Source organism: Schistocerca cancellata, chromosome 5, assembly GCF_023864275.1.
Source record: "Schistocerca cancellata isolate TAMUIC-IGC-003103 chromosome 5, iqSchCanc2.1, whole genome shotgun sequence".
Taxonomy (NCBI): domain Eukaryota; kingdom Metazoa; phylum Arthropoda; class Insecta; order Orthoptera; family Acrididae; genus Schistocerca; species Schistocerca cancellata.
In genome coordinates this window covers 116,317,119-116,345,098 of record NC_064630.1, presented here as the reverse complement: position 1 = coordinate 116,345,098, position 27,980 = coordinate 116,317,119, and the positions used below count along the sequence as shown (strand labels likewise).

Genomic DNA, 27,980 nt, shown 5'->3' with positions numbered 1-27,980 from the left:
CGTGATAAGCCCTTCCTGAGGCAACGTTCGTTTTTTTTTTTTTTTGCGCAGAGAGGATCTGCTCCAACTGACTACCACACCGTGACCTCCCTGTTTTACCTTTGTTTGTGCGCATGTGACAGCTCACTCCCCAATGACACTCCAAGCCAATGTCAGGTATCGCTAGGTTCAGTTGGGCCATATTATACGAACCTTTCCTCAAGCGAGTGCAAAATTTCGTGGTAAGCCCTTCCTGAGGCAACGTTCGTTGTTTTTTTGCGCAGAGAGAATCTGCTCCAACTCACTACCACACCGTCACCTCTCTGTTTTACCTTTGTTTGTGCGCATATGACAGCACACTCCCCAATGACGCTCCAAGCCAGTCAGGTACCGCTAGGTTCAGTTGGGCCATATTGCACGAATCTTTCCTCAAGCGAGTGCCAAATTTCGTGATAAGCTCTTCCTTGGCCAACGTTCGTTTTTTTTGCGCAGAGAGGATCTGCTCCAACTCACTACCACACCGTCACCTCTCTGTTTTACCTTTGTTTGTGCGCATGTGACAGCACACTCCTCAATGACGCTCCAAACCAATGTCAGGTATCGCTAGGTTCAGTTGGGCCATATTGTACAAATCTTTCCTCAAGTGAGTGCAAAATTTCGTGGTAAGCTCTTCCTGAGGCAACGTTCGTTTTTTTGCACAGAGAGGATCTGCTCCAACTAACTACCACACCGTCACCTCTCTGTTTTACCTTTGTTTGTGCGCATGTTGCATGGGGGCGTAATTATACTAAAGATATAAGAATGCAATGCAAATACTTTTTAATTTTCTGTCGCTGTATGTCCGATTACGCAAGTCTCGTAAACGGCTGGCCCTGACTAGTATTAGTACGCAATCTGACTGCATAGAACAACAACAAAGAATGAAATGAAAATTTCTGTTAGCACAATAAATTAATTAAGTCCCCAGCAACTATAAAATCTACGAAGCCAACATAGCACAAGTGTAGCTGTTCTGTGTGTGGTAGTATGACTCAACGTACACATCTGGCACGGTTCTTTTTCAACAAGACAAGAAATTTTAAATAGCAATTATACTGACGTGATAAAAGGAAATTACAAATACTATAATTGTGCAAGAAAACCAAAATTACACTCTAATACAAGAACACAAGTCAGATGCTTTGTTGACTGAACCTGTCATGACACATTATTCAGGACACACAAATAAATAAACAACATAATATTTATTACCTTCATATATATTGACGAAAAGCACTCAGATCATTACAATATCTCCATTGGAATAACATCTGCTATCTCTCCCATCAAACCACTGCATAAAACATGGAACAACACTCTCCACTACCACATCTCACTCTGACTTCACGACATGCAGTCTCCACCACAACTTCTCGGTAAGAACTGCCTGTCGCTGCGTCTCAATAATCACTGCCAGTGGAGGCGGCGGAACAATACTCTCTGGCGCGATTTCTGGCGCTGTGGCTCAGTGTAGCCACCTTTCATATGCCCTTCCTCCACGGGCTAGAATTTGATGGTATTTTTGCCAGCATTGGTGGTGAAAATACCGCCAAATTCGTAAAAAAAATACAGACAAAAATAAAAGATAATATTAATACGTAAATATCATATAACTAGATAAAATTTTGGCTTTGCACTGACCTTACAATAGCCTAATATATAAAATACACTAAGCAATACAAATTCTTTCATACATGTGACTTTACATAATAGTTTACACAAATATCATGTGGTTAAACAGTTCAATCAATAGCGTCAGCAATGACGAATATGAGCAGGTAAGAGTCTTATAACTTTTCACAAACAGTAATACACAAAAAATCAGTTTATACAAATATTCACAACAAGTAGTTGACAGTTCCAGCAGTAGCACCCAGCACTGTTGAATAGGTGCTGCAGCAACAAGTGACATCATCTCAGTAGAAGCAGTTCATCAGTGGCATCCAGCAATGTCGAGTAGGTGCAGACTCCAACAGGTGATATCATTTCAGTAGAAGCAGTCCATCAGTGGCACCCAGCAATGTTGAGTAGGTGCAGACAGCAAGAAGTAACATCATTTCAGTAGAAGCAGTTCCATTTGTGGTACCCAGCAATGTTGAAGAGGTACACACAGCAACAAGTCACATTTCTCAGTAGAAGCAGTTCATCAATGGCACCCAGCAATGTTGAGTAGGTGCAAACAGCAACAGGTGACATCATCTCAGTAGAATCAGTCCATCAGTGGCACCCAGCAATGTTGAGTAGGTGCAGACAGCAAGAAGTAACATCATTTCAGTAGAAGCAGTTCCATCTGTGGTACCCAGCAATGTTGAAGAGGTACACACAGCAACAACTCACATTTCTCAGTAGAAGCAGTTCATCAGTGGCACCCAGCAATGTTGAGTAGGTGCAGACACCGACAGGTGACATCATTTCCATAGAAGTAGCTCCATCTGTGCACCTGGTATTGTTGAGTAGGTGCAGAGAGCAACAAGTGACATCATTTCAATAAAAGCAGTTCCATCAGTTACACCCAGCAATGATGAGCAGGTGCAGAGAGCAGTCCATCATATTCACTATCACTGATCACACTGTTCCTCTGCAGAAATTAAACATGTCCTAGTGGCACCATTCATGTAGAAAAAGTACAAGTAACAGTCCATAATATTTACTATCACTGATCAGACAGTTCAAGCATGAACAATAGTTTGAATACACATACAAATGCTTTTACACTAAACATACAAATCATAACAAACACACAAATGATGTCAGATAATTGTCATATTAACTATTACAAATACACAAACATCAGTAAACCTATAATATTTATGGGTGTCAGTGCAAGCCACTACAAACAAATAAAATAATATTTAGGAGATAGGTGGGTAGGATTAGGAAAGGAAAACACACAAAACACACACACTCATCTTTCATCCACATTAAGTACTACTGTGTAATTGAATAGTGTTAACTGTGTGAATCCACTTCTGTCAAAATTTCATGTTCATCATGTGTATCAAGTAGTAGTGACAGCAATGTATAACAGTCAATAATAGTTAAGTCAGCGTCATAGTCATCATGTCAAGACCAATGTTTGCCAAGCCAAATAAAAATGTACGTTTGCTGAACAACTGTCAGTGTGCCAAGATTTGCAACTTCCTCTCTCCAAAAAAAAGTACATACTGCTTAGTGATTTAACAAAGTGTGTGTAGACAATCTTCCTTCCATTTTAGCGTTCTAGTCTGCTATCTTCATCCTCCTTGTTCCATATAGACCAACAAAAAAAAAAAAAAAAAATATGCACCTCACTTATTTTACCTCTTATACACCATAACTCCAATCAACTTCATATAATCTCAATACCTCCATAATACCTCTTCAATACGTCGATACATATAAACCTTATTGCCAGTATCATTTCACTTCCATAACAACTCTTTCCTCTAATCAGTCTCCTCGATCGAGTACAGTTAAAATCCTAATGCAAACCTCCTCATCCCATACAATCCGAAGACACACTGTCAACACACAACCTCTGTGTAATCCATCTGACCAAAATCTTCTACTCATTATGAATTATAAACAAAGAATGCATACATGACCTCTAACAGACTTAGTTCGAATAACTCTCAGTAGTTAAGTACGATTACGGAGTGTGAATGATCCTAATATTTCACAGTGTGTACACCACTTCAAGAATTATGGCAAACAGAAGCAGACATGTGGAGTATTTCTTGTGTCAAGTGTCACTTCCTATTTCCATTGCTCACGAAAAATGCAGTGTAATAACTGTGTTGGTATGTCATGTCGTTAGCTTCCTTCCTATTGGCATACATTTATACAGCTTTCATAAAACCTCCAGCTCATGTGACTTCTATGATGTTTCTTGTACTAATGTCATTCGTCGAATTATAGCAGTTCATTTTCTTATCTTAAAAATATAAAGCACTGAGCATAAACAAAACAAGCAATAGCGAGTAAATATACCAGTAGTGAACAGAATGTCAACAAGTGGATGCAGCACAATTCTTACAACGAGGCTCTGCCAAGCGAACAATCTATACCTAATACCATAGTGTAACCTAAACTCTATGTTCATTCACAGTATATCAGCATTTCTATATACCAAATTAAAGAGTAGTTGTGACGACAAACAGAGATGTATAAATATGCAATCCATACGCATAGCAGTAAACATATATCTTACGTACTAAACAGGTCAGCGTAAGCAAATAAATGTTCATATGTAATCTTAATAAGTAAACATGAAGGCGCAAGCAGGTAAATCACAAAGTATAACTTACATACCTAACCACATCAGCACAATTAATCAGGTGACAATTATAATTTAAATAAATAGGCACAGCAGGCACATAATTAAAAATATGACATCAGTGAAAAAGCAGTGCAGCCAAGCGATGCATAATGTACACAAGTAACAATCCAGTTCATTAATAATCATTGTCAAAATCAGTTAACGTACGCAAGCACGTCGCTTCACAAGTAATTTCATTGAACATGTAATTAGCACAAAGTATGAATCACGTAATCGCGAGCAGCAAATTACGTCTAAAGTACGTACCTAAGTGGAAATATGTTACCTGAAAAATAAACTCAATTAATAATTACCTTTTTAGTTTATTACTTTCTTCTTCGAAATGACATTTTTCCTGAAATTTTCTCGATAGCAAGTCGTCTTAACGTCGGACACGCACAGAATTTACCTGAAGTTCTTAAATATTTTATAGAACCGTATCCTGGAAAATACTGAATGTTAATAACAGAATTCATCAAGTCACTATAGCTTTATACTGAATTTAGTCGGAGAAATTAGACTGTGTATTTATTTACGGCTGTCAGTGCATTCGCACTGAGCGCTCGATCAGCTGTAGGCGCGTGACGTAGGAAGTGATTGTTTGCGGTCAACGACTGCCTTGTGCGGCGCGCAGACTTGACTGTTGCTTTGAGTATATGCCGCCGCCAAAACACAGCGCGGTATCCTTGTACTCTCCGTGTGTTTACATACAACTGTTAGTTTCTCAAAAGTATGTCATTCTACAAAAATTTTTCAAAAGTATATCATTCCACAAAAATTTTAACGTTAGATGTATGATGTATTCCCTTAGAGCGTCGTGATTTAAGAGTTTCTACTTCGACAGTGTTATCATGAATAATTTTGCGAATTCTATATAGGCCGTTATAAAGCAGAAAAAATTTGCGACACAAGCCTTTTCCTTTGTGAGACAGACGATGAGACTTAATTAACACTTTCTGACCAACTGACAAGATTTTTAAACGACCAGGACGCTTAGCTGATTTCTCTCTTCTAGCAGCCGCAGATGCAATATTTTGTAGAGCCAGGTTGACAACTTCAGAATGCCGCAGTTTCCGTGTAGGCGGAAAAGGAACGATTTCAGATATGCGATTTGTCGGTGCTTTGTTTTTTAATATCAGTATAGGCGGTAAAGAAGTTGAGTCGTTAGGAAGTTCATTCAGAATGTTTTGAAAAATATGAAGATACTGATCCCAAGTTCTGTGATTCTGATGACAATAAAGACGACACAATTTATTGATTTCCTTCATCCATCTCTCTGAAGCGTTAGATTGAGGGTGAAAAAGTGAAATGAAGATTGGTTTAATTTTACGACGCTGTAGAGTACAAAGCCAAATTTTAGAACGAAACTGTGATCCATTATCTGATATAACCTTATCAACATGACCCACTTCTTTAAGAAAATGTTTGATGAAAGCATTAGATACTGAACGAGCTGTTGCTTTGCGTAACGATGTAAAACACACATATTTTGATGTCAACTCCACTGCTACGAAAATGTACGCAAAACCATTAGTAGATCGAACCACTGGACCGAACAAATCGACTGCAGCCATGTCCTTTAATTTTGCTGGAATGATAGGAAACAACGGTGCTCTGTGAGAAACTGTCGGCGGCTTAGCCTTTTGACATAATTTGCATTTGGCAAGAACAAATCGAATACGTTTTTCCATATTATTGAAGTAGCAATTTTCTCGTAATTTATGAAAGCATTTTCTGGGACCAAAGTGTGCATAACTGAAATGCGTATACCAAATCAGCTTATTAACCCACTCATCAGGAATACAAACTAACCAAACAGAGTTGTCGACCGATTTTCGTTTAAAAAGAACTTTCCAGATAGATCGCAAAAATGAGGTGTGACCAAATTGTCCAATTTAACAAAGCGTCTAAGAAAATTACAGACACCAAGAAAACTACGAACATCACGTTTTGTGGTAGGAACAGCATAATTACGAATAGCGTCTAATTTTTCTGGATCAGGAAGAATACCTTCTGTAGAAATAATGTGACCGAGAAATTTCACCTGAGAACGACCAAATTCAGATTTTTCTAAGTTCACTGTAATGCCAACTCCTGCAAAAATACGTAATAATGAATCCAAAATTTTGTTGTGTTCACTCCAAGAACGTTTAGCAATAAGAATGTCGTCAACATATGAAGTAATATTATTACGAAGATAAACAGGTAAAATTTCATTTAAACTAGGAATGAATGCTGCTGAAGGTACAGGAAGTCCAAACGGTAATTTCCGAAATCACTTTTAGGTAAAATAGTCATATCCGGTTATTTTTTACACGCTCTCTAGATAGATTGATAGTCGAAGAGTTGTTTCGATAGATGCAAAGAATAGTGAAAGAGTAGGCAGCGGTACAGAAAACTAAAAGAGAAATAGCACCACTACAGCTCGGGGCCCTATGCTCGCTACGGCACATATTCACTTAAGAGTAGTGAATCCCCTGAGGACATTAATAGCTGCACATAAATTTCAGTTTGTGACTTAGTGGCAAATTTAGCGGAAGTGCGTACATAAATTGATCTAACCATGCACATGGATGTATGTCATTCTTAGAATTGCGGAAGATCTTAAATTTCCGAACAGTCAAAAAGTGTTTATAGTCAAAGTTTTCGCCTCGTGACGACAAAGACCTACCGCGTCTGTCCCAGTCCGAATGTCGATTATTGTCAAGTTCGCGCGCCTGGCGCTCTCTTGTTGCATCCCGTAAATGAAATAAATTACTTTCTTCAAACCCCTCTGCTATCTGTGATTCCAAATTTCTTTTGCTATGTTTTCCTACAATTTCGCCTTCGATTTGTTTGACTTGCTTTCGTAATGCCTCAACTTCCCTTTTAACGCGTTCATTAAATTCTCCCTGATTTTCAACATGTTTATTTATGTTCTGGTACTCTTCGGTTTCTGAAAATGGCAATGGAGTTGTATCATCTGAATCTGTGTCCCCATTTAAACTAAGATTTGACAATTTATCTGAAATCTCCTCTACTCTTTCCGATAAGTTTACGTCTTCCGTAAGTGTCACGACTCGGGTTTCGGTATTGTCACATTTAGTAGTTAACTGTTCACACTGTTGCGTTAAGTTATTTATTCTGTCATTTGGTACGGATTCCTCGATTCTCTCAAATATTTCTTTCTTATCGTGTGCACGTTGTAAATTTAACTCTGAAAATTTTTGTACTATCACGCGATCTCTTTCTTCCTGTTCTCTATCCTGTTCCCTTTGTCTAATCTCTACTGCAATTAATCTATTATTGTGAGAGTTCAAAATCGGTTGTACTTCTTCTCTGATTTCTTTCTTTAACTCATCTTTCAAATTTTGTAACATGTCCCTATTCGTGAGTCTAACCGTGTTTCCATTGTTCCCATTTGTGATCCCAGTGAGTCTAACCGTTTTTCCATTGTTTCCCTATCTGTTTTTAATTCAGACCGTAACTGTGATCCCAGTGAGTCTAACCGTATTTCCATTGTTTCCCTATCTGTTTTTAATTCAGATCGTAACTGTGATCCCAAATTTAATATTGCACTCATCAACTGCTCCATATCAGCCGGTTCGAAATTCTTTTCGCCCCTAACATTTCCCACAAAACTAACTTCCTTCTGCATAGCTGTAAAGCTATCTGTGTTCGATACTATTCCAGAATCTTCTATCGTCAATCTCGTATTCTGTGAATTTTCTGAATGAGAAAAATTTTGAAATGGTTCCGGACTATTTTCCCGACTTATTAAATTGTTTTCAACTTCATTATTCATCACACTGTTCTCCTGTGTTGGCGAGTTCGCCATATCAACAATTTCGTCATTCTCACTATTCATCATTTTTGCCTTTTTCATTGATCGCGTAATCATTTACAAAATATACAAAACTCGTCACTATATGAAAATTACACACAATGACACTTTATCATCAACAATATCATTCACATGAAATGTTTCCCTCAAACACGATTAACGAACAATTGAAATAATTGCACTAAATTGTCAAACGCGTATACAAGACAACAAAAAAAATAAATTTTGAAAAATACCATTAGAAGAATGACAATTACCAAATCTACACATGCAATATAGACTACAATTACTAAACTACAATTTACTACAACGATACTACTGTCTACTATTATTACAATCAGAAGAATTCCAAGGGACGATCCGAAGCAGCGGTCGCCACGTGCATGGGGGCTTAGTTAAATATTAATGAAAAAATGCAAATATTTTTAGTAGCTGTCTGTCCGATTACGCAAGTCTCGTAAACGGCTGGCCCTGACTAGTATTAGTACGCAATCTGACTGCTTAGAATGACAACAAACAATGAAAGAAAATTTTCATTAACACAGTTAATTAATTAAGTCCCCAGCAACTATAAAACCTACGAAACAACAAACACAAGTGTAGCTGTTCTGTATGTGGTAGTATGACTCAACGCACATCTGGCACGGTTCTTCTTCAACAAGACAAGAATTTTTTAATACCAATTATACTGACGTGATAAAAGAAAATTAGAAATACTACAATTGCGCAAGAAAATCAGAATTACACTCTAATACAAGAACACACGCCAGATGCTTTGTTGACTGAACCTGTAATGACACATTATTCAGGTCACTGAAAGAATAAAACAATAAAAGAAAATACCTCTATATATATTGACGAAATGCACTCTGACCATTACAATATCTCCATTAGAACAACATCTGCTATCTCTCCCATCAAACCACTGCATAAAACATGGAACAACACTCTCCACTACCACATCTCACTCCAACTTCAGCTACAAGCAGTGTCCACCACAACTTCTCGGCAAGCACTGCTTGCCGCTACGTCTCAATAATCACTGCCAGTGGAGGCGGCGGAACAATACTCTCTGGCGCGATTTCTGGCGCTGTGGCTCAGTTTAGCCACCTTTCAATGTGACAGCACACTCCCCAAGGACGCTCCAAGCCAATGTCAGGTATCGCTAGGTTCAGTTGGCCCATATTGTACGAACCTTTCCTCAAGTGAGTGCAAAATTTCGTAGTAAGCTCTTCCTGAGTCAACGTTGTTTTTTTGCGCAGAGAGGATCTGCTCCAACTCACTACCACACCGTCACCTCTCTGTTTCACCTTTGTTTGTGCGCATGTGACAGCATACTCCCCAATGACCCTCCAAACCAATGTCAGGTATCGCTAGGTTCAGTTGGGCCATATTGCACGAACCTTTGCTCAAGCGAGTGCCAGATTTCGTGGTAAGCTCTTCCTGAGGCAACGTTCGTTTTTGTTTTTGCGCACAGAGGATCTGCTTGCAGGTGCAACACGAGCCGGGAGATCCAGCCGCCGCGAGGCCCGCGTCATTTCATCGCGGCACGCGCCCTCCGCCCCCCTCGGCGAGGCGTCGTCCGGGGTGGTCCCCCCTGCGCGCACGCACGCTTCCGCCGGCAGGCGCAGCAGAGTTGCGGGGCCCCCAGCTCCGCGCATGCGCGCTGCGCCACTCCTTCCGGCTGGCTCGCGGGCGACTGCGTTGAGCGGGGCGCGCGCCGTGGCGGTAGGCGTCAGTTCCATCCGAGCCGCCGCCTCCACCCCAGAGGGCGCCCAGCAGCCGGCCGTGGTCGCCTCACGGGGGCACAACACAAAAAAATAAAAGGACAAAAAACGGCAGCGGCGTGCGAGGCGCTACTTTGCGACCGCTGCTCGAATCGCGTGTGCGCCGTTCCTCACGTCTACCGTCAAATCAGCAGCGCGATGTGTAGGACGGCGGAGAAGGTCCACTGGGACTGTGTCCCCGCCGACGCGCCTTCTCCCACCCACCGTGTGTTTCTGTTATTGCTACGGTCCTGGTGAGTGGATTCGCCAGATCCGGATAGTCGCTAGCGGCGGAGTGGGACGTGGAGTAGAAGACGATGGGCGTTGTACACGCGTCGTCGGCGTCCGCGTCGTCGGAGCTGTGGACAGTGCTGGCTGGCGCCATAGCTCTGCTGCTGGCCACGGGCGAAGCGCGAGCGGCTAAAGACAGTGAGTACCACATTCGCTGCCACTGTTTAGTATATGCGGACGTGCGGCGCAAATAGAGGGCGTTTCGACGCTTGTTAATTTGTTCCCGGAAGTGGATCTTTAGGTCGTCCGTTTATCGTCTATCCACTTTAAAATTCCATGTATGTTGAATTGTCACAATTTACCTTTCACCTATTAAGTTACCCTTTTGTTGAGTGGCAATAAATTTGCCTGAAAAACAATTGTTTCGAAAGTTCGTGAAATGCAACTGTAGATAAGGAAATGTCTGCGGAAGGGAAGTAGAGATGGAAGCATAGCAGCTTCTGCTTATTACCCATTATGGAACTGTGGGATTTGGATTGCTACTACCCACTCTGCCTCTTATTGACAATATCTCACTTCCATTGTACTGTTTCACATTGCTGTGGACAACGCTAACGAACCCCTGATTCAAACTGAGTATGGAGAACGATGACTATTCATAAAAACTCAATGTAAACATTACTGCTGTATCGCAGGCTATTCGCAGCGATCTTTTGAATGAGTGAAGTCTGATGGAAGTATGACAATATAGTTTTTTTTGTTAAATGTATATACTTTAAAAAGTTCGTGTATCTCTTACGTATACATCGAAACTAAGTAGAAATATCACAATGATTAAGTTAATGAAAGTGTGAGCTATTCGAAACGAAGTAATAATGTAATTCGATGTCATTGAGACGAACGAATTCTGTGCTCTATAAAGAAACAAAGGCTGAAATTTTGTTGTTCAAATGTGTGTGAAATCTTACGGGACTTAACTCCTAAGGTCACCAGTCCCTAAGCTTACACACTACTTAACCTAAATTATCCTAAGGACAAACACACACACCCATGCCCGAGGGAGGACTCGAACCTCCGCCGGGACCAGCCGCTGAAATTTTGTTACCAACATCCATATACGATAGAAAGTGAAAGGTATACTTATAAGAGCACGGAGCAAATTTCATTTACGTCATATATTGTACACTGCTTTAGTACTGATCTATGGTTTACCATGAGTGGGGTAACAGTGTTTCATAACGACCTCCTTTTACGATTTATGACGTTCCTAAAACATACATTACAACAGAAAGCACGCGATTTGTCAGTTATCAAAAGTTACGGTGTTGTTCCCCAGTGTCATAAAATGACCCATGCTATATTGACTAAAGCATTACACATGCGCATCTAGTGCTACTTGGAACCTAAACTTGAATTTTACCTTTTAAGTTTTGACCGTAATAATTCATGTAACAGATACACTGAAATCATGCAGTCTGTTAAATACTTGCAAGTGATGTAGAGGAAATCTGATTTTACTAATGAATGAAATGCTATATAGGAAAAGAAAGTAGTTATGTACAATCCGTGCATTAGACGGTGCAGCTCCACTCACATAATTACTTAAATATCAGGGCTTTAACAAACATTCTTTGGAAAAACATTTACTTAGAGTGAAAAAAATTAATTAGAAACATACGCATTAAAAGGAAACAGCGTTTCTGGAGGAAATAGAAAATTTGAGTTATGACTTCAGCTGTGTACGTGATGCACATTTCAGTGGAGTGAAGCCGGCAATAATGTGAAGAGAATTGAAAGAGACAATTTTGGACGTATACTCACAAATTTTTAGTGGCACTTAAGCTATTACATACTTCAAGTACTGAAACATCCAGAAACTCTCTAGATCATTCCGCTTCCAATTTAGGACGTAAATAGTAGTAAAAATAATGTGACAACGTATTACAACCATCATTTAGTTTCCAATTGACGACGTAAATAGTGGTAAAAACAATGTGGAAACGATTGCAACTCTTTTCATTCCTGATGCTGGAATTTTATCTACGATATATCGAAAGTTTCTTACTACGGTTGATTATAGTTCTCTCTGTAATATTAGTGGTCTGAAGGAAATTTTTGATCCTGTCTCTAGTACGTCTCTGAGGAAACGAATGCACAGTCGTAAATATGAACACCGGTATTGCATTTGCGAAATAGTAACAGGTTTACGAAACTACATCAATAAAACGCTGAAGATTATTTCACTCAGATGAAGATGAAGTGGTCAGTGTGTGGTGCATTTTCAGCAGTATTAGAAGTATTTCAATTTATAAACATCTATTCTTACCAGATATTTACTATCAGAAAGGAGGTGATTAATTTTGCCACTGAGATTGGTCCCATGCAACTAAGAGATATCTCCAAATTGATCTCACATGCATTTTTAATATACGTGTATATGCAGTGTATATGGTACTAGGTTCCTTTTCAGGAGGGCAGTCATTTGCAGCCCGTGTCAGTCGAGTTTCTTTTTTTATATTGACGTGTGCTGGGTTATCATTTCAAACAGTTACTGTGATGCTTTCCTCAAGATCGTGGGCAGTCGTTTTTCTCTCTCTTTCCCAAAACAATTGATGCTCCATCTCAACCTACCTCCAAGGAGATTAGAATTCAATCATTAATAAACAATGCTGAAACAGCTTTCGCGACCATCATCATTCTTTTGTAGATGTGTTGTATGAAACGTTTATTTGTATCGTCTTAATCATGCTGCATACACACGATGATTAATATGAATACAATGTTTGTTTAATAAACGTTTGACTAGTGCACTCGGCACTGAGTGTAAGTACATAATATATTAATTGATTTAATATGCAAAAGTCATATAGCTGTTACATACACACTCAAAATACTACGAATATATTTATCTGACAGTGATGCCATTTAATTTATCCTTCTTTCTTTACTTGCAAGGTTAGCGTCTTCAGATCGTAACTTGAGCCTAACGAAACTTAATTACAGAATTACATATATGGGGCTAATAATAATAATGAAAATTACTGTAGCGATGAACGACACTGTTACAATAATGACGTTACTGTTTTAAACTTAGGACATGGCTGAAGCAGGAATCGTCGCGACGAAATCGTCTCGTAGAAATTGAAAACAGCTGCCCAGTTGAAAAATCGAAGGTTTATCAAAACTCGTTTACTTTGGTTTCAAACGTTTATAAAAATATCCTCTACAGAAGGAAAAGACTGACAACTGGGTTACACGTTTTGGCTGAGGTGCTTTGAAATATAGCCTAAAGACGTCAGTCAGATATAAAATTTCACCTCCATAATAATTGAAACATGAACAACACGGTTGTTTTCATTTGGTATTTCCTCATTAATGTACAGCTGGTCCACTTCATTGGTGAGGAAATACCAAATGACAACAACTATGTTGTGCATGTTTCAATTATTATGGAGGTGAAATTTTATATCTTAATGACGCCTTTCAGCTATATTTTAAAGTACCCATGCAACAACATGTAATCCAGTTGTCACTATTTCCTCCTGAAGAAGAAGTTTTCATAAACGTTGAAACCATGGTAAAGGCGTTTTAATAAATCTTCCATTTTATAACTGATTGGCTGTTTACTGTTTCTACAAGAAGATGAATAGGATTCTTGAGTTGTTTTTAAAATGATCTTGCTGTGAAATGGGAGTAACGATACAAGATAAAAATATCGTGACAGCGGTACCGAATTAATCGAATCAACAGTGGCAATAATACGGGAGAGGAACTATAAAAGACAATGAATGGAAAAGCAATTGAGCCGGAAGAAAGAGAAAATTGGGGATTAAGAAAGCTTGAAAGATGTTGGCAGTACACCGGTGCATTGTTGGGAGGGCTTAAATGAGCTATTAGATACTGAAATAATATAAGCTATGGAAATGAAAGCTGGAACAGCTTTTATCTCCTCTTGGAGGTAGCGTGGTTTTGGATCGATAACAGGGCGCTAGGTAGTTTGCCCCATTAACTTACAGCTCAAATGAAGAAGCAATTGAAGATACATTCCCATACACAAATACAACCAAACCGTAACACACGTCATTTTTATGCAGATGGTAGAAATATGTATGTTAACAGAGATACTGAAAAAGTCCTGCGGCAGAATAAAAGTGATGAAAATTACATATCGCATGAAAGTCGTATTGCATATCTGGTTGCATCTGCCCTCGTTGAGCACAAGAAGGATAGAATGAAAAAAAAAACTAGGTTATATATACATATCTTAAGCCGTCATTAATGGGTAGCGCAAGTCGTTTCCAATATATTTGCGACATTTGGAAGAACATCAGTTTGTAGAAATTTGAAACAAAAGACTGAATTAGATTGTTGTGCTTTAGGTCAAAATAACGACGTAGGATTTTCTTTTCTTTCTTTAATTTCACGCAGGCAAGAGAGATGGCCAGTGTGCTTTATTGTGCATTCGACCCACTGACTGGGCAACGTTACGTGCAATAGGAGGTCTACGTGTGATTTATCACAGTTCGTTTCAGAATGCGGGATTTGTGCTCATGCCAAAAATATATGTTGTAGCCCATCGAAGTAATGTACACGCATCCAACCTTCCACATGTGTGGAACGAATTAATGACACAACAGGAAACTATACCTTGTTACAAGGCTAAAAACCGTGTATTTGTCTCATATAAACTACGCCGTCGAGACATCTGTACATAAGTCTTCACAAAAGATGAGAGAGGATGGATCAGACACATTATACTTCTATGTATTGTATCCATTAGTATATCTGAAGCAGGGAGGAAACCTCGCTCTTATCAACGAGGTGCTAGAATGTGTCCCAACATGGAATATTTGAGAGGAAACTAACTGTTGCATTCGCTTCGTTATTAAGTTAAACTGGTTGACAAATTAAGGCCTAACCACGGGATAGGAACTAGTTTTAATCTGTTTATGAGACAACGTTGTCCATTATATCACACAAATTGCGTTAAAAGGCGTCCGGAACGGAGTGATGGGAAGTAAGGAGAAGGCGGGGCGGGGGTTCTCCGAAACTTAAAATCATCTCCCGTGGCAGGTACTGCCTGCAAGAGGCCTCACTTCCAGTCGATTACCTGTCGCACAAGCTGTATTAACTTGTCAGTAGAGTTAAGTGGTTTTAAGGCCAGCAAATACAGCGGTCGTGCAAGTGTCAAAAGACTGAGGCACGGCAGTTAGCAGCAGCCGTTTTCTGCACTACGTAATATGAAAGAAAGGGTGGAACCTAGCGTCTCTTGGATGTCTAGATCATTTGATTTTAAAAAGAATGGTTAGAGAAATGTGCGTGTGTTACTGATCTCAACAATACCCAGAAATGATTTTCCTGCACCATGGAAAACCAAGTGAGTCGTAGGACGGGCATTTGAAGTGGGCGCTTCCTAAACGCAAGTACAGAGTCTGAATCGCTGTGCCATTTCCCTAAGGCGCTTCACTAATGCGGGAGCTACGTATGTTATAAATCCGGCTGGCGGAACGGACACACGAAATGTTGGCGCGCATTTGGGATATTGCCAGAAAGCTTTCTGCTAGTTCCTCATGTCATGTAATTATTCTTACATGCATTAGTGGCTCGACCAAGTCCCAGATTGGTGCATCCTCTAGTAGCAGCGTAATCTCTTCCTAACGTAGCGCTTCTTCTGTTCAAGTGTTACAAGTACATATTTCCGTTCTACGGTAGACTATTAGTGTGCCGGTGATGTAACTTCTAATGTATTTTCTGTTTCTGCGAGCAAAGGACGTAGTATGAACCATAGCTTTACCAATTTAACCGTCTGGAACATTTTACTTTATGCTGTACGTTTTGGAGAAGCAGCAATTACAGCTATTTCACTCTCGTTGTCCATAAAATTGATTTCACTTCTTATTACGTTTACATTTTTTTCAGAATTTCGTTTGAGAACAATTGACTACAGTGTTCGACCTGTGTGTTCATTTACCCAGACTCGATATTTCACGCTTTAAATTACCGAGAAATTTGTATAAGAAATGACAGTACAGGCAAAACAAACGGAAAGTATTTGTAATGAAATAGAAATACCGATGTCGGTCATATGGGGGCACTGAAATAATTCAATGGCGGACCGGAAGTCGAACCCAGATATCCCGCTTTACGCGAGCGAACGCCTTAACTGCTTCGGCTATCCCAGCACGCCTCACGTGCAGCCCAAGGTCTCAACTTGTCGCACGCTACTTTTGTAGCGCACCACCACCCTAATTACCCGCAGCATTTAGCACAATTCTCGCCGGAGGTCGGACCTAGTGTGCATCAACACTGAAGATACTTCGTGAAATGCCATCACCCATTACAGATGTAACAGAAAAAATAAAGATTTCCCAGTGACATTGTAATTCAGCCAGAGGTAGTAAATGACCTTGAAGATAGTTGAAAGGTACGTATAAGAGCATCGGGTGTAAGGTATCAGTTTTAAGAGAGGTGATTCTGGGGGAACGATGTTAGCAAATTAGAAGCAGAAAGTAGTTGAAGACTTAAGAAATTTAGACAACGAGATAACTAAAGGCGGTAAAAAATAAGGACGTAAAATTCAGGCGCCGGCCAGAGTGGCCGAGCGGTTCTAGGCGCTTCAGTCTGGAACCGCGCGACCGCTTCGGCCGCAGTTTCGAATCCTGCCTCGGGCATGGATGTGTGTGATGTCCTTAGCTTCGTTAGGTTTAAGTAGTTCTAAGTTCTAGGGGACTGATGACCTCAGATGTTAAGTCCCGTAGTGCTCAGAGCAATCTAAACCATCTGAAAAAGACACGTGTGATACCTTCGAATATTAATTTAAGTGTTAAGTATTTTTTTTCCTCATAGTCTTGTACGTTTGTGAAACGTTTACCATAAACAGTGCAGACATGCAGAAAGTAAAATATTTTGTAAGGCGCTGTTACCAGTACATGCTGAATGTTATATGGCAACATGGGATAACTAATGAAGAGATAGCGATTTCATTTAGGAAGATAAGAGCTTTGCGACGCAACTTGACTAAACATGGGGAGACATGTGGAGGGAGGCATGTGTGGATGGTGAAAACTGTAAAGAGAGTTCTGACTCTGAATACAGTAAACAAATTTAAATACCTCGATGTCGCTCCGATTATGATTAGACGAAAAAATTATCAAGATAGACGAAAGTGAAAAACTGCACCAAAGCAGTGATCGAACTGAAGACTACAACAACAACCCGTTGAAGTCTACAGTAGTGGAACAGGATGATTCCGATAGAGACAAAATAAACATCAAAGAATAGAAAACCGGAAGTATCGACTCAGAACACAGAGACAAATAACTACAAAATATATTAAACCATTTTTCTACACCATATTGTTTGGAAACAAAAATGTAATGTACTGAAGGAAACATTTATGGTAGGTAAGGAAAAAAAGTTAAAAGTTCTTAGAAAGTACAGAAATCTCACAATTGCGATGTAAAGAGCTGTGCTCATGCTGACCATTGAAAGGCAGGAGACTGGTATACAAGGAGCGATCAAAGAGTTTCCGGTCAAAAGCCGTACAGTCCTGAATCGGTATGCCAATCAGACATAACACCCCACCGACACCCCATCTTGAAGACCCTTGTGTGGAAACACACTGTTCCTGCTGAGTGAAAAAGGTCGCAACATGCCTACTGTACAACCTCGTCCTCGTAGTCCGTTCAAAGACTTTTTTAAGGGACCGACTTCATCATAATAAAATTTTCAGTCTGCAGCGAAGTGTGCGTTGACATGAAGCTCCCTGGTGGATTAAAACCTTTTGGAGGACCGAGACTCGAACTCGGGAACTTTGACTTTCGTGGGCAAGTACTGAGGAAATGAAATCAGCGTTTGGCACCATTGGCCCGGAGGCCCCATGCGGGGCAGTTCCGGCCGCCTTCGTGCAGGTCTTATTACATTCGACGCCACATTTGGCGACCTGCGCGCCGGAGGGGGAATAATGTTGTTGTTGTGGTCTTCAGTCCTGAGACTGGTTTGATGCAGCTCTCCATGCTACTCTATCCTGTGCAAGCTTCTTCATCTCCCAGTACCTACTGCAACCTACATCCTTCTGAATCTGCTTAGTGTATTCATCTCTTGGTCTCCCTCTACGATTTTTACCCTCCACACTGCCCTCCAATACTAAATTAGTGATCCCTTGATGCCTCAGAACATGTCCTACCAACCGATCCCGTCTTCTTGTCAAGTTGTGCCACAAACTTCTCTTCTCCCCAATCCTATTCAGTACTTCCTCATTAGTTATGTGATCTACCCATCTAATCTTCAGCATTCTTCTGTAGCACCACATTTCGAAAGCTTCTACTCTCTTCTTGTTCAAACTATTTATCGTCCATGTTTCACTTCCATACATGGCTACACTCCATACAAATAATTTCAGAAATGACTTCCTAACACTTAAATCTATACTCGATGTTAGCAAATTTCTCTTCTTCAGAAACGCTTTCCTTGCCATTGCCAGTCTACATTTTATATCCTCTCTACTTCGACCATCATCAGTTATTTTGCTAGGGGAAGAAATGATGATGAAAACAACACTGCACCCAGTCCCTGAGCGGAGAAAATCTCCGGCCCAGCCGGGAATCGAACCCGGGCCCGTAAGACGGCAGTCCGTCTCGCTAACCACTTTTTTTTACTTTTTTTCTCTACAAAAACAAAGAAAACAAAAAAAATCATTGTAAAACAAATCACAAATGTAAAGTGTGGTGTCACCGCCAGACACCACACTTGCTAGGTGGTAGCTTTAAATCGGCCGCGGTCCATTAGTACATGTCGGACCCGCGTGTCGCCACTGTCAGTAATTGCAGACCGAGCGCCACCACACGGCAGGTCTAGAGAGACTTACTAGCACTCGCCCCAGTTGTACGACGACTTTGCTAGCGACTACACTGACGAAGCCTTTCTCTCATTTGCCGAGAGATAGTTAGAATAGCCTTCAGCTAAGTCCATGGCTACGACCTAGCAAGGCGCCAATAACCATTTCTAGAGAGAGTTTCACTTGTATCATCAAGAATGCTGTATACAAATGATGGATTAAAGTTAAGTATTCCAGCAGCTACGTACTTTTCTTTATAGCATTCATTACGTATCCTGTTTCAGACCTACCGCCCACCTGCGTGAGTTGACGCGTGCATTTCGGCCTCCTCTTGCAACACAGTGTTGGCTCTTCTGCCAACACTACATAAAGGAACAGGGATACAGGGATGCTGTTTTTATTTATTTATTTTCCATAACGATCACTCTGTGAAAAGGAACATGTAGATCAAACCACTCAGCTATCGGGGCGGACGGCAAGTACTGTACGGAGTGAGCTACCAACACATGACTCAGAATCTCTCCTCACAGTTTTACTTCCGCCAGTATTTCGTCTTCTACCTTCCAAACATCACAGAAGCGCCCCTGCGAAGCTTTCGAGACTAGCACTCCTGGAAGAAAAGCTGTAGAGTGACAGTTTATTCCGGAAACATCCCCCAAGCTGTGGCTGTGTCTCCGCCCTACTCTTTTTTCCAGGAGTACTAGTTTTGTAAGATTTGCAGGAGAGCTTCTGTGAAGTTTGGAAGATCGGAGACGAGGTGCAGGCGGAAGTGACGCTGTTAGAGCGGGTCTTGAGTCGTCCTTGGGTAGCTCAATCAACAGAGCACTTGTTTGCGAAAAGAAAAGGTCATGAGTTCGAGTCTCGGTCCGGCACGCAGTTTTAATCTTTTCGTACTTGCTTACTATATTACTACTCGCTGGCTACCTTCAGTTACATCTGAGTCAAGTCCAAGAAACCTGTAAACAGCCTTCCAGCGTATAAATGCCGATTTACCGTCTTGTCAGAACGGGCGCAGAAAGTAGGTTTGAAATTTAACAAATCTAAGACGTAAGCAACCTTAGTTGCTCACAAGAGACTTATTACCCCTCAGTTCACAGAAATTGTTGCAGCACTAATCCTAAACGGCGCAGAAATAGCTTTTTCTTCTTCTGGAAAGAACTTTGGGATAATTCCGGACCATTACTTAGACTGGAATGAAGACACAACTGCGGTCTGTAATAATGTGTCAGCGTCATTTCGCTCACGCAGGCTGGAACCGACTATGAGTGCTTGTATACCACTCATCTTGGACGTGTGCTTTTTGCGAAAAGGAACATGTAGATCAAACCACTCAACTATCGGGGCGGACGGCAAGTACTGTACGGAGTGAGCTCACTCGTTTGTTATTCTGCTCTCAATGTCGATCGAGGTATTACACGTCATGCAAGTAACGTGGTCGACTTCCGTGCTTCGTTGACGCAAGCTGCAAACTTCTGCCGCTTGAGGACCCAGAATTGTTCGTGTAACGTGGCAGTGTGTAGGGTAACTACGTCGGTGCGTGTGGAACGACGTGATTATGTCACTCACAAAACTGAAAGCACGAATTCGGTAGTTCGTCCACACGTAGATCACCCATTTCATCAGTACGACAATGCCAGACCACCCACGAGTGCTGTGTCGTCTCTAACAACCCGACGTCTGCGTTTCACTGCCACCGATCATCCTCAGTACAGTCCAGACTTTGCCCAATCTGATTTTCACCTGTTTTCGGAGCTTATAGAACGCTTCTAGGACCACTCTGAGAGGTGGGACTGTGGCTCCGTAAACAAAATCAAACGTTCTACAGCGACAGTATCGAGAAACTGATCTCTCTTTGGGAGAAACGTGTTCGTCGCCAGGGTGAATATTTTGGGAAATATATGAGTAGGCATAAAGAATAAAGATGTAAAATAATAATAAAGTTAGTTCCATCTGAAAAGCTTTAGGAATTTTCACATACAAATTTCAGCACGCCCTTGTAGACCATATCACTCCAACCTACGTACAATTATCATGACTACGTCCACATAAGCGTAGAGACTATCGTTATATAGGTTTGCTCTATATTGTTCTCAATCACTGCGTTCCCTCTTATTTGTTTTCAACTCTTAGACTGCTGTATGTACAGTACAGCAGAAAAATTCGTTCTCAATATAGTAAAATTCTCTCCGTACTATCACACTACACTACGATATTTTTTTAACTATCTCTTTTATCAGGACCTGGCCTCGGAACAATTCTGGTTTCATTACTTTGTTGTAGTGCTACATTTTCCAGTTTTTAGACAGAGATATTTTTTGTTGCAAATGTTCGCGGTTACACCACATGCTCTCTCCATTTCGCGTACTCTTCCATCTAGAGCGAATTTTTCTAGGCCATTTTCATTAATTATTTCTACGAAATATTTAAATGTTTATCTGTCCAATTCTGTTACTAGGGTTTTTTACGTTTCTCATAAATGTTGTTTTTACTACAGAAATTATTAAACCTGTCTTGTAGGCTATTCCTTTTGAAACGTCGCCTTTGAAAAATTATACATGACTGTGCTTAAACTGACACACAATATTTTTAGCGCAACGCAATCTGACTTTCAAAAATCCCTACAAAAGAATGGCCCTGGCTAGCGAAAGGTATAGGTTAATGTTAGTCAGGGCCATTCTTTTGTAGGGATTTTTGAAAGTCAGATTGCGTTGCGGTAAAAATATTGTGTGTCACTTTAGTGAATGTTTGAGTACGTTCAGTTTTGCTCAGCTGTTTGAAAAGCAAATAGTGTAAGAGGTTTATCAGCACAGTAATTCAGAAAATGTTCTAAGGGGACGTTTTACTTTTAAAAGATTGATTTGTGTTTCTGCATTTGTTAGGTTTCCAGAAGGAATGGGAAAATCATCATCAAATGCTAGACAGTGGATTTCAGTACCTTTGTTCTTAGTCCCAAGTCTTATTGGTGATAGCTTACGTTCTTTTAGTTTTCGTTTCTATTCTCTTAGCATTTTCTCTAGGACACAGCTGAAGAGGAGTGGAGACAGGCCGTCACCTTGCCTTAGACCAGTTTTTATTTTGAATGCCTGAGATATTTCACCACGAAACTTTACATTTTATTTTGTGTCTGTGAGCGTTTCACATATAATATATGTTGGTTTAGATTTAACGCCAAATTTATAGACTTTAGGTCGAAAATATGTTCTGAGCAAGATTTGTCCTTTCTGAATCCCCTCTGATATTCTCCCAAATGGCTGTGTTGCTTCTGCGGTGTTTCCTAATATTGTTGAAAATATTTTACAACCAACTGGCAAAAGATATATACCTCTGTAGTTATTTACATCACGATTATCACTTTTCTTACGCAAAGGATGGATAAGAGCCATTTCCAGTCTCTTGTTTTTCTTTATCCCCTTATTTCTTCAAACTTGATCTGAAGGTTAGTCACAATTTTTTGTTCAGACCACTTAATAAGTTCAGCTGCAACACAGTCTTCTCCTGTGGCTATGTTTTTTTTTGAGTATATTTATTGATTTTCTAATTTCTTCAGCTGTAGGTGGTGGATTTGTTTCTGGGTTTTCATGAAGGTCTGAAAATTCTAGCTTACACGTCAGTTCTCCACAGTTCAAGAGTTGTTCAAAGTACTTATTTTATGATTCACAGTTCTGGGTATTGATTAAGCCTGTTTCATCTCTGTAGCAAATACTTGGAGCTTAGTAGCCCTTTACAAGTTCAAACAGCTGACAGAAATTCCTGGAGCTACTTCTAACAAATCTTTTTTGTACGCCGGCCGCTGTGGCCAAGCGGTTATAGGCGCTTCAGTCCAGGACCGCGCTGCTGCTACGGCTACAGGTTCGAATCCTGCCTCGGACATGGACGTGTGTGATGTCCTTACGTTAGTTAGGTTTAAGTAGTTCTAAGTCTAGGGGACTGATGACCTCAAATGTTAAGTCCCTTAGTGCACAGAGCCATTTGAACCATTTTTATTGTTTTGTACGTCAAGAAGTTGTGACTCCCCAGATGATCGTTTACCACTATTTATTATTCTTGCTGTTCTTTCCCCTGGATTTTAAATTTATGAAGGTGCTCAGTCTTCCCAGAATATAGCCATTTATTCCACTGTGTTGTTCTTTCTGCAACTGCTTTTTCATAGGTTTCATTCCACCAGACTTCCTTCTCCATTTGTTGATCCAAAAACATTCGTCACTGCCTGCTGATTTCTTTGAATAATTCTTCTCATTTCCCCGATTTAGCGATTTTAAGTTCTTCTTGAAAATGTTTTATTGCCTGTTTTGTGATTTTGACCCTGTCTGTGTAACATTTAATCAATTTTTGCTGTATCTTTTTGTTTTTATTTGGGAGAAGCTTCATTTTAATTTTAGTCAGGCAATAGTCAGAGGGAAATTCCCTGCTTCTTGTTACTTTTATATTCATGATTTCTTTAATATAGGTTTGAGAGATAGCCACGTGATCTAACTGAATCTCCCATAGTATTATATTTGGAGATATACATGTTTTTGCTTCTTTGGCAATTTTTTTGAAGGACTTGGGCCTTAATCTCAAATGAACTCTTTTTACATAGATTAATTAGTCTTGTACCAGTTTTGTTCCTTCTTTTATACGCTGAATATTCCCCTCCTATTTTTCGAAAAGTTTTTTTCGCTCCCTATTTGTGCCTTAAAAGCCGCCAGCAGTATCACAACATTTGATTTTGGAATATTTATGTTTCGTCTTCCAAAAGTTCCCAGTATGCTTCTACTTTACTCGAATTTTTCTTATTCTCATAATTAATAGGAGCATGGAAATTAGTAAAGGATTACTGCTTATAATAATAATTATTATAATAATTATTATTGCTGTTATTATTAGCATCAATTATTACTACCACTATCATCCTAGTTTTATTGTTATTGTTATTGGGAATGTTTAGTAATTTCGTATGTATGTATTGTTCCTGTTCACATGTAATGGAGGACTTTAAGGCTTTAATACGGTCAAGCTACATAAGCAGTAAATAAATACATTTTCTGTCTGTCTAGGAATTCTGCATACTCGGTTCGCTAGGCAAACAATCAAAAAACTCGTATTAATGAGTTTTATTCAAAAAAACGGTTCAAATGGCTCTGAGCACTATGGGACTTAACATCTATGGTTATCAGTCCCCTAGAACTTAGAACTAATTAAACCTAACTAACCTAAGGACATCACACACATCCATGCCCGAGGCAGGATTCGAACCTGTGACCGTAGCAGTCGCGCGGCTCCGGACTAAGCGCCTAGAACCGCTAGACCACCGCGGCCGGCGAGTTTTCTTACAATAAGTCAGGTACAATACTTGACTTTGATATATGTCGCAAGCAATGGGCGACGTACAAAACAATCAAGCTTCTTCATAATAGACAAAAACAAGTCTGTGCTACATAGAGATTCCTAACGGAGTGGCTAACGTTGACGCTGACTGCTATCGAAGTGGGCTGCCATCATTCGCGCGCGGAGCTTCACATAGGGGCCGCTGTTGTCGCGTTGTCTTCCTGGAGGGAGGTCGGTCATCTTGCGATTGGCTGATTCCTTCTCGCAGCCGTTTCTTCTCTTTCGTTCCCGACCGGAGTGCCGGCGCTGGCTTTACCCGATAACATTTCCATCATCTGTCGGCAGACTGCTGATCCATCACTACAGAATACAATTTGCTTTTTTCTCCAAAGCTAAAGCCCAACAGTGTGAAGCTATATTTACAGCCAGCAGCTTTTCCATAAAAGCACGCCATGACTGATTGTTAAGTAAGTAAGTAAGTGTAATAATACTACAGACGAATGAAGGAGACCAAAAAGTAGAAAAGGAGAAGTGGAGGATGACAACATAAATGCCTAAGTTTCTGAATTCTGTTTCTATTTAAATGCTTGTTTGGAGCATAGGCCGTGGTGAGAGACTTCTGCATTTGTAAATCTTGTATTTCTCGCGGATACTGTCGAAGTCCACAGGCCGCAAACTTCTGCCGTTATCTTTTTCCTCGGAAGGTCATATTCTTCGGCCTCCGGGAGCGCATTAGCTGAGTAGCACTCCCCCTCTCGGCTGCCTTTATGAGGCCTGCAGCCTTTGTGCCCAGGAAGTTGGAATTCACCTCACGGTAGAACGCCTCGTAGACAGAGGTTGCCTGCTACAGTCTTCTTCCTTCTGCTGTTAATGCCATTCAGGCCGAGGAGAACACTTCCGTAGGGAGCTACTGCTTGTATCTCATTCGTCAGTCAGAATGCGGTAACTTCATTCTGAATGTGTCACCTGAGTAGCAGTCAGATGTTGACAAACTGTGGGAAAGACCAAAGGTTGGTTCTAAATAGAACTATTTAGTGTCTAATAATGGAATGCCGGCCTCCAAGGCCGGTATTTGCGTAATAACTGTCGAAATTTGTTTTATGGGCATAAAGGGGCGGTCCAAGGCAGAATAATTCTGCTTAATCTTTCGTCTTACAATTCTGTAGATATCAATGGAAGCTTTAACTTCTCAGAAAGCAGCTACAAACTCGAACAACCACAGCAAACCGAACTGTTTATACACTGAAGAGCCAAAGAAACTGGTACACCTGCCTAATATCGTGCAGGGCCCCCAACGAGCACGCAGAAATGCTGCAACACGACGTGGCATGGACTCGACTAATGTCTGAAGTAGTGCTGGAGGGAACTGACACCATAAATCCATAAGAGTACGAGGGGGTGGGGATCTCTTCTCAACAATATGTTGCTAGGCATCCAAGGTATGCACAATAATGTTCATGTCTGGGGAGTTCGGTGGTCGGCAGAAGTGTTTAAACTCAGAAGAAGATTCCTGGAGCTATTCTGTAGCGATTCTACATATGTTGTCCTGCTGGAATTGCCCAAGTCCGTCGGAATGCACATGGATGTAGGTGAACAGATATGTTGCTTACATACGTGTCACCTTTCAGAGTCGATCTAGACGAATCAGAGGTTCCGTACCGGCCGCTATGACCGAGCGGTTCTAGGCGCTTCAGTCCGGAACCGTGCCCCTGCTACGGTCGCTGGTTCGAATCCTGCCTCGGGCATGGATGTGTGTGATGTCCTTAGGTTAGTTAGGTTTAAGTAGTTCTAGGTCTAGGGGACTGATGACCTCAGAAGTTAAGTCCCATAATGTTTAGAGCGATTTTTTAGAGTTTCCGTATCACTCCAACTGCTCAAGCCCCACACCAGTACGAAACCTCCACCTGCTTGCCAATCCCCTGCTGACATGCAGGGTCCATCGATTCATGACGTTGTCTCCGTACCCGTACACGTCCATCCGCTGGATTCAGTTTGAAACGAGACTCGTCCGACTAGCCAACATGACACCATTCATCAACAGTCCAATGTCTGTGTTGACGGACCCAGGCGAGGTGTAAAGCTTTGTGTTGTGAAGTCATCAAAGGCACACTAGTGGGCCCTCAGCTCCGGAAGCCCATATTGATGATGTTTCGTTGAGCGCTTCGCATGCTGACAGTTCTTGATGGTCCCGCATTGAAATCTGCAGCAGTTTGAGGACGGGTTGCATTCCCATCACGTTGAACGATTCTCTTCAGTCGTCGTTGGTCCCGTACTTGCAGAATCTTTTTCCAGGCGCAGCGATGTCGGAGATTTGATGTTTTACCGGATTCCTGATATTCACGGTACGTTCTGGAAATAGTCGTACGAGAAAATCCCCACTTCATCGCTACCTCGGAGATGCTGTGCCCCATCGCTCATGCGCCGACTATAAAACCACGTTCAAACTCACTTAAATGTTGATAACCTGCCATTGTAGTGGCAGTAACCGCTCTAACAACTGTGCCAGGCACTTGTTGTGTTATATTAGTCGTTGCCGACCGCAGTGTCCTTTAACGTATCTCTTTATTTGAATACGCATGCCTATACCAGTTTCTTTGGCGCTTCAGTGTATGTATCCACGCAGCGGCCCGTTCGTGACGTCATCACAGCGGTTTCTAGGATTATGGAGTCGCACGGACATATGGATTCAGTACATTAAATGTAGTAGCAATGGCGAATATGGACAACCCTCAGCTGTAGCATGGAGTGACGACAGTGAAAATTTGAGCTGGACGGGTCCCGAACCAAGATTTCCCTCTTATCGCGAGCGCTTGATGGTTTGTCTGTCCGTTCACGACTCACGGCCATACCTAGACTTTCACATGCCGTCAACCATGCGTCTACAACCTGTACTCCTACGTACGTTATGTATCATCCCGTATAGATGTGACATTTTAGTTGAAAGTCGCTTGTCCAGTCTGATAAATACGATATTGCAATGTCTGTGTTATTCTGAATTAAGATGCAAAGTTTTTGAACATGCATGCATGTCCAAAGGAACTTTGCATCTCATTCGGAATACCCCTCAGGAACTACAACTTCGTATTGATTCAGTGCTTATGCCAAGGTGCGTGAATATTTCAGCACTGTAAACGACGCTCCAAACGTTTAGCCTGGATTCACGCACTGATTCCGTTGGGAAGGTTGTTTTAAAGTCATCGTACCCTTTCCTGACGCACGCTGTCCAGAAACTGTTGTAACTGGTCCTTGATATACTGGATACTGGCACTAGGATGGAGTTGACGTCCGAGCTAGACCCACACATGTTCTACTGCAGGCAGTTTTGGGGATCTTGCTGCCGAGAGGAGTACCTCAACGTCACACAGATAATTTATAGGTAAACGTGCCATATGTGGAAAAGCATGCCACCACAAACAGTAGCATGACACATAACATCTGGAGGTAACGTCAGTATGTCCGTGACGTACCGTTGCGAACTCAGACTTCTCCAGTCGCTGTCAGACGTGACCCAAGTCACAACTGATAACCCTCCACAGGATGGGGCCAGAAGTAACACTATTGTGCCTGTCCAAAACACAGGGAGAATGAGACTTCATTCCAATTACCGCCATATGCGCCGAAGATAGTTACCCGGTGTAGTGCACAACCGTAAGTCATCGCTGAGCACTAAGTGACACCATACACCGCAACCCATGGTTCGCG

The 27,980-nt window shown here is 41.1% G+C and overlaps 1 protein-coding gene across 1 annotated transcript in view; it reads left to right on the top strand.

The window, feature by feature from the left end:
* Positions 1-9,864: 9,864 nt before the first annotated feature.
* LOC126188388 (hemicentin-2-like) overlaps positions 9,865-27,980 on the top strand; it is a 761,121-nt gene continuing 743,005 nt past the window's right edge. Inside the window, exon 1 of the mRNA XM_049929988.1 lies at positions 9,865-10,333. Coding sequence (XP_049785945.1) covers positions 10,222-10,333 — 112 coding nt within the window. The 5' untranslated portion in view covers positions 9,865-10,221. The remainder of the gene's footprint in view (positions 10,334-27,980) is intronic.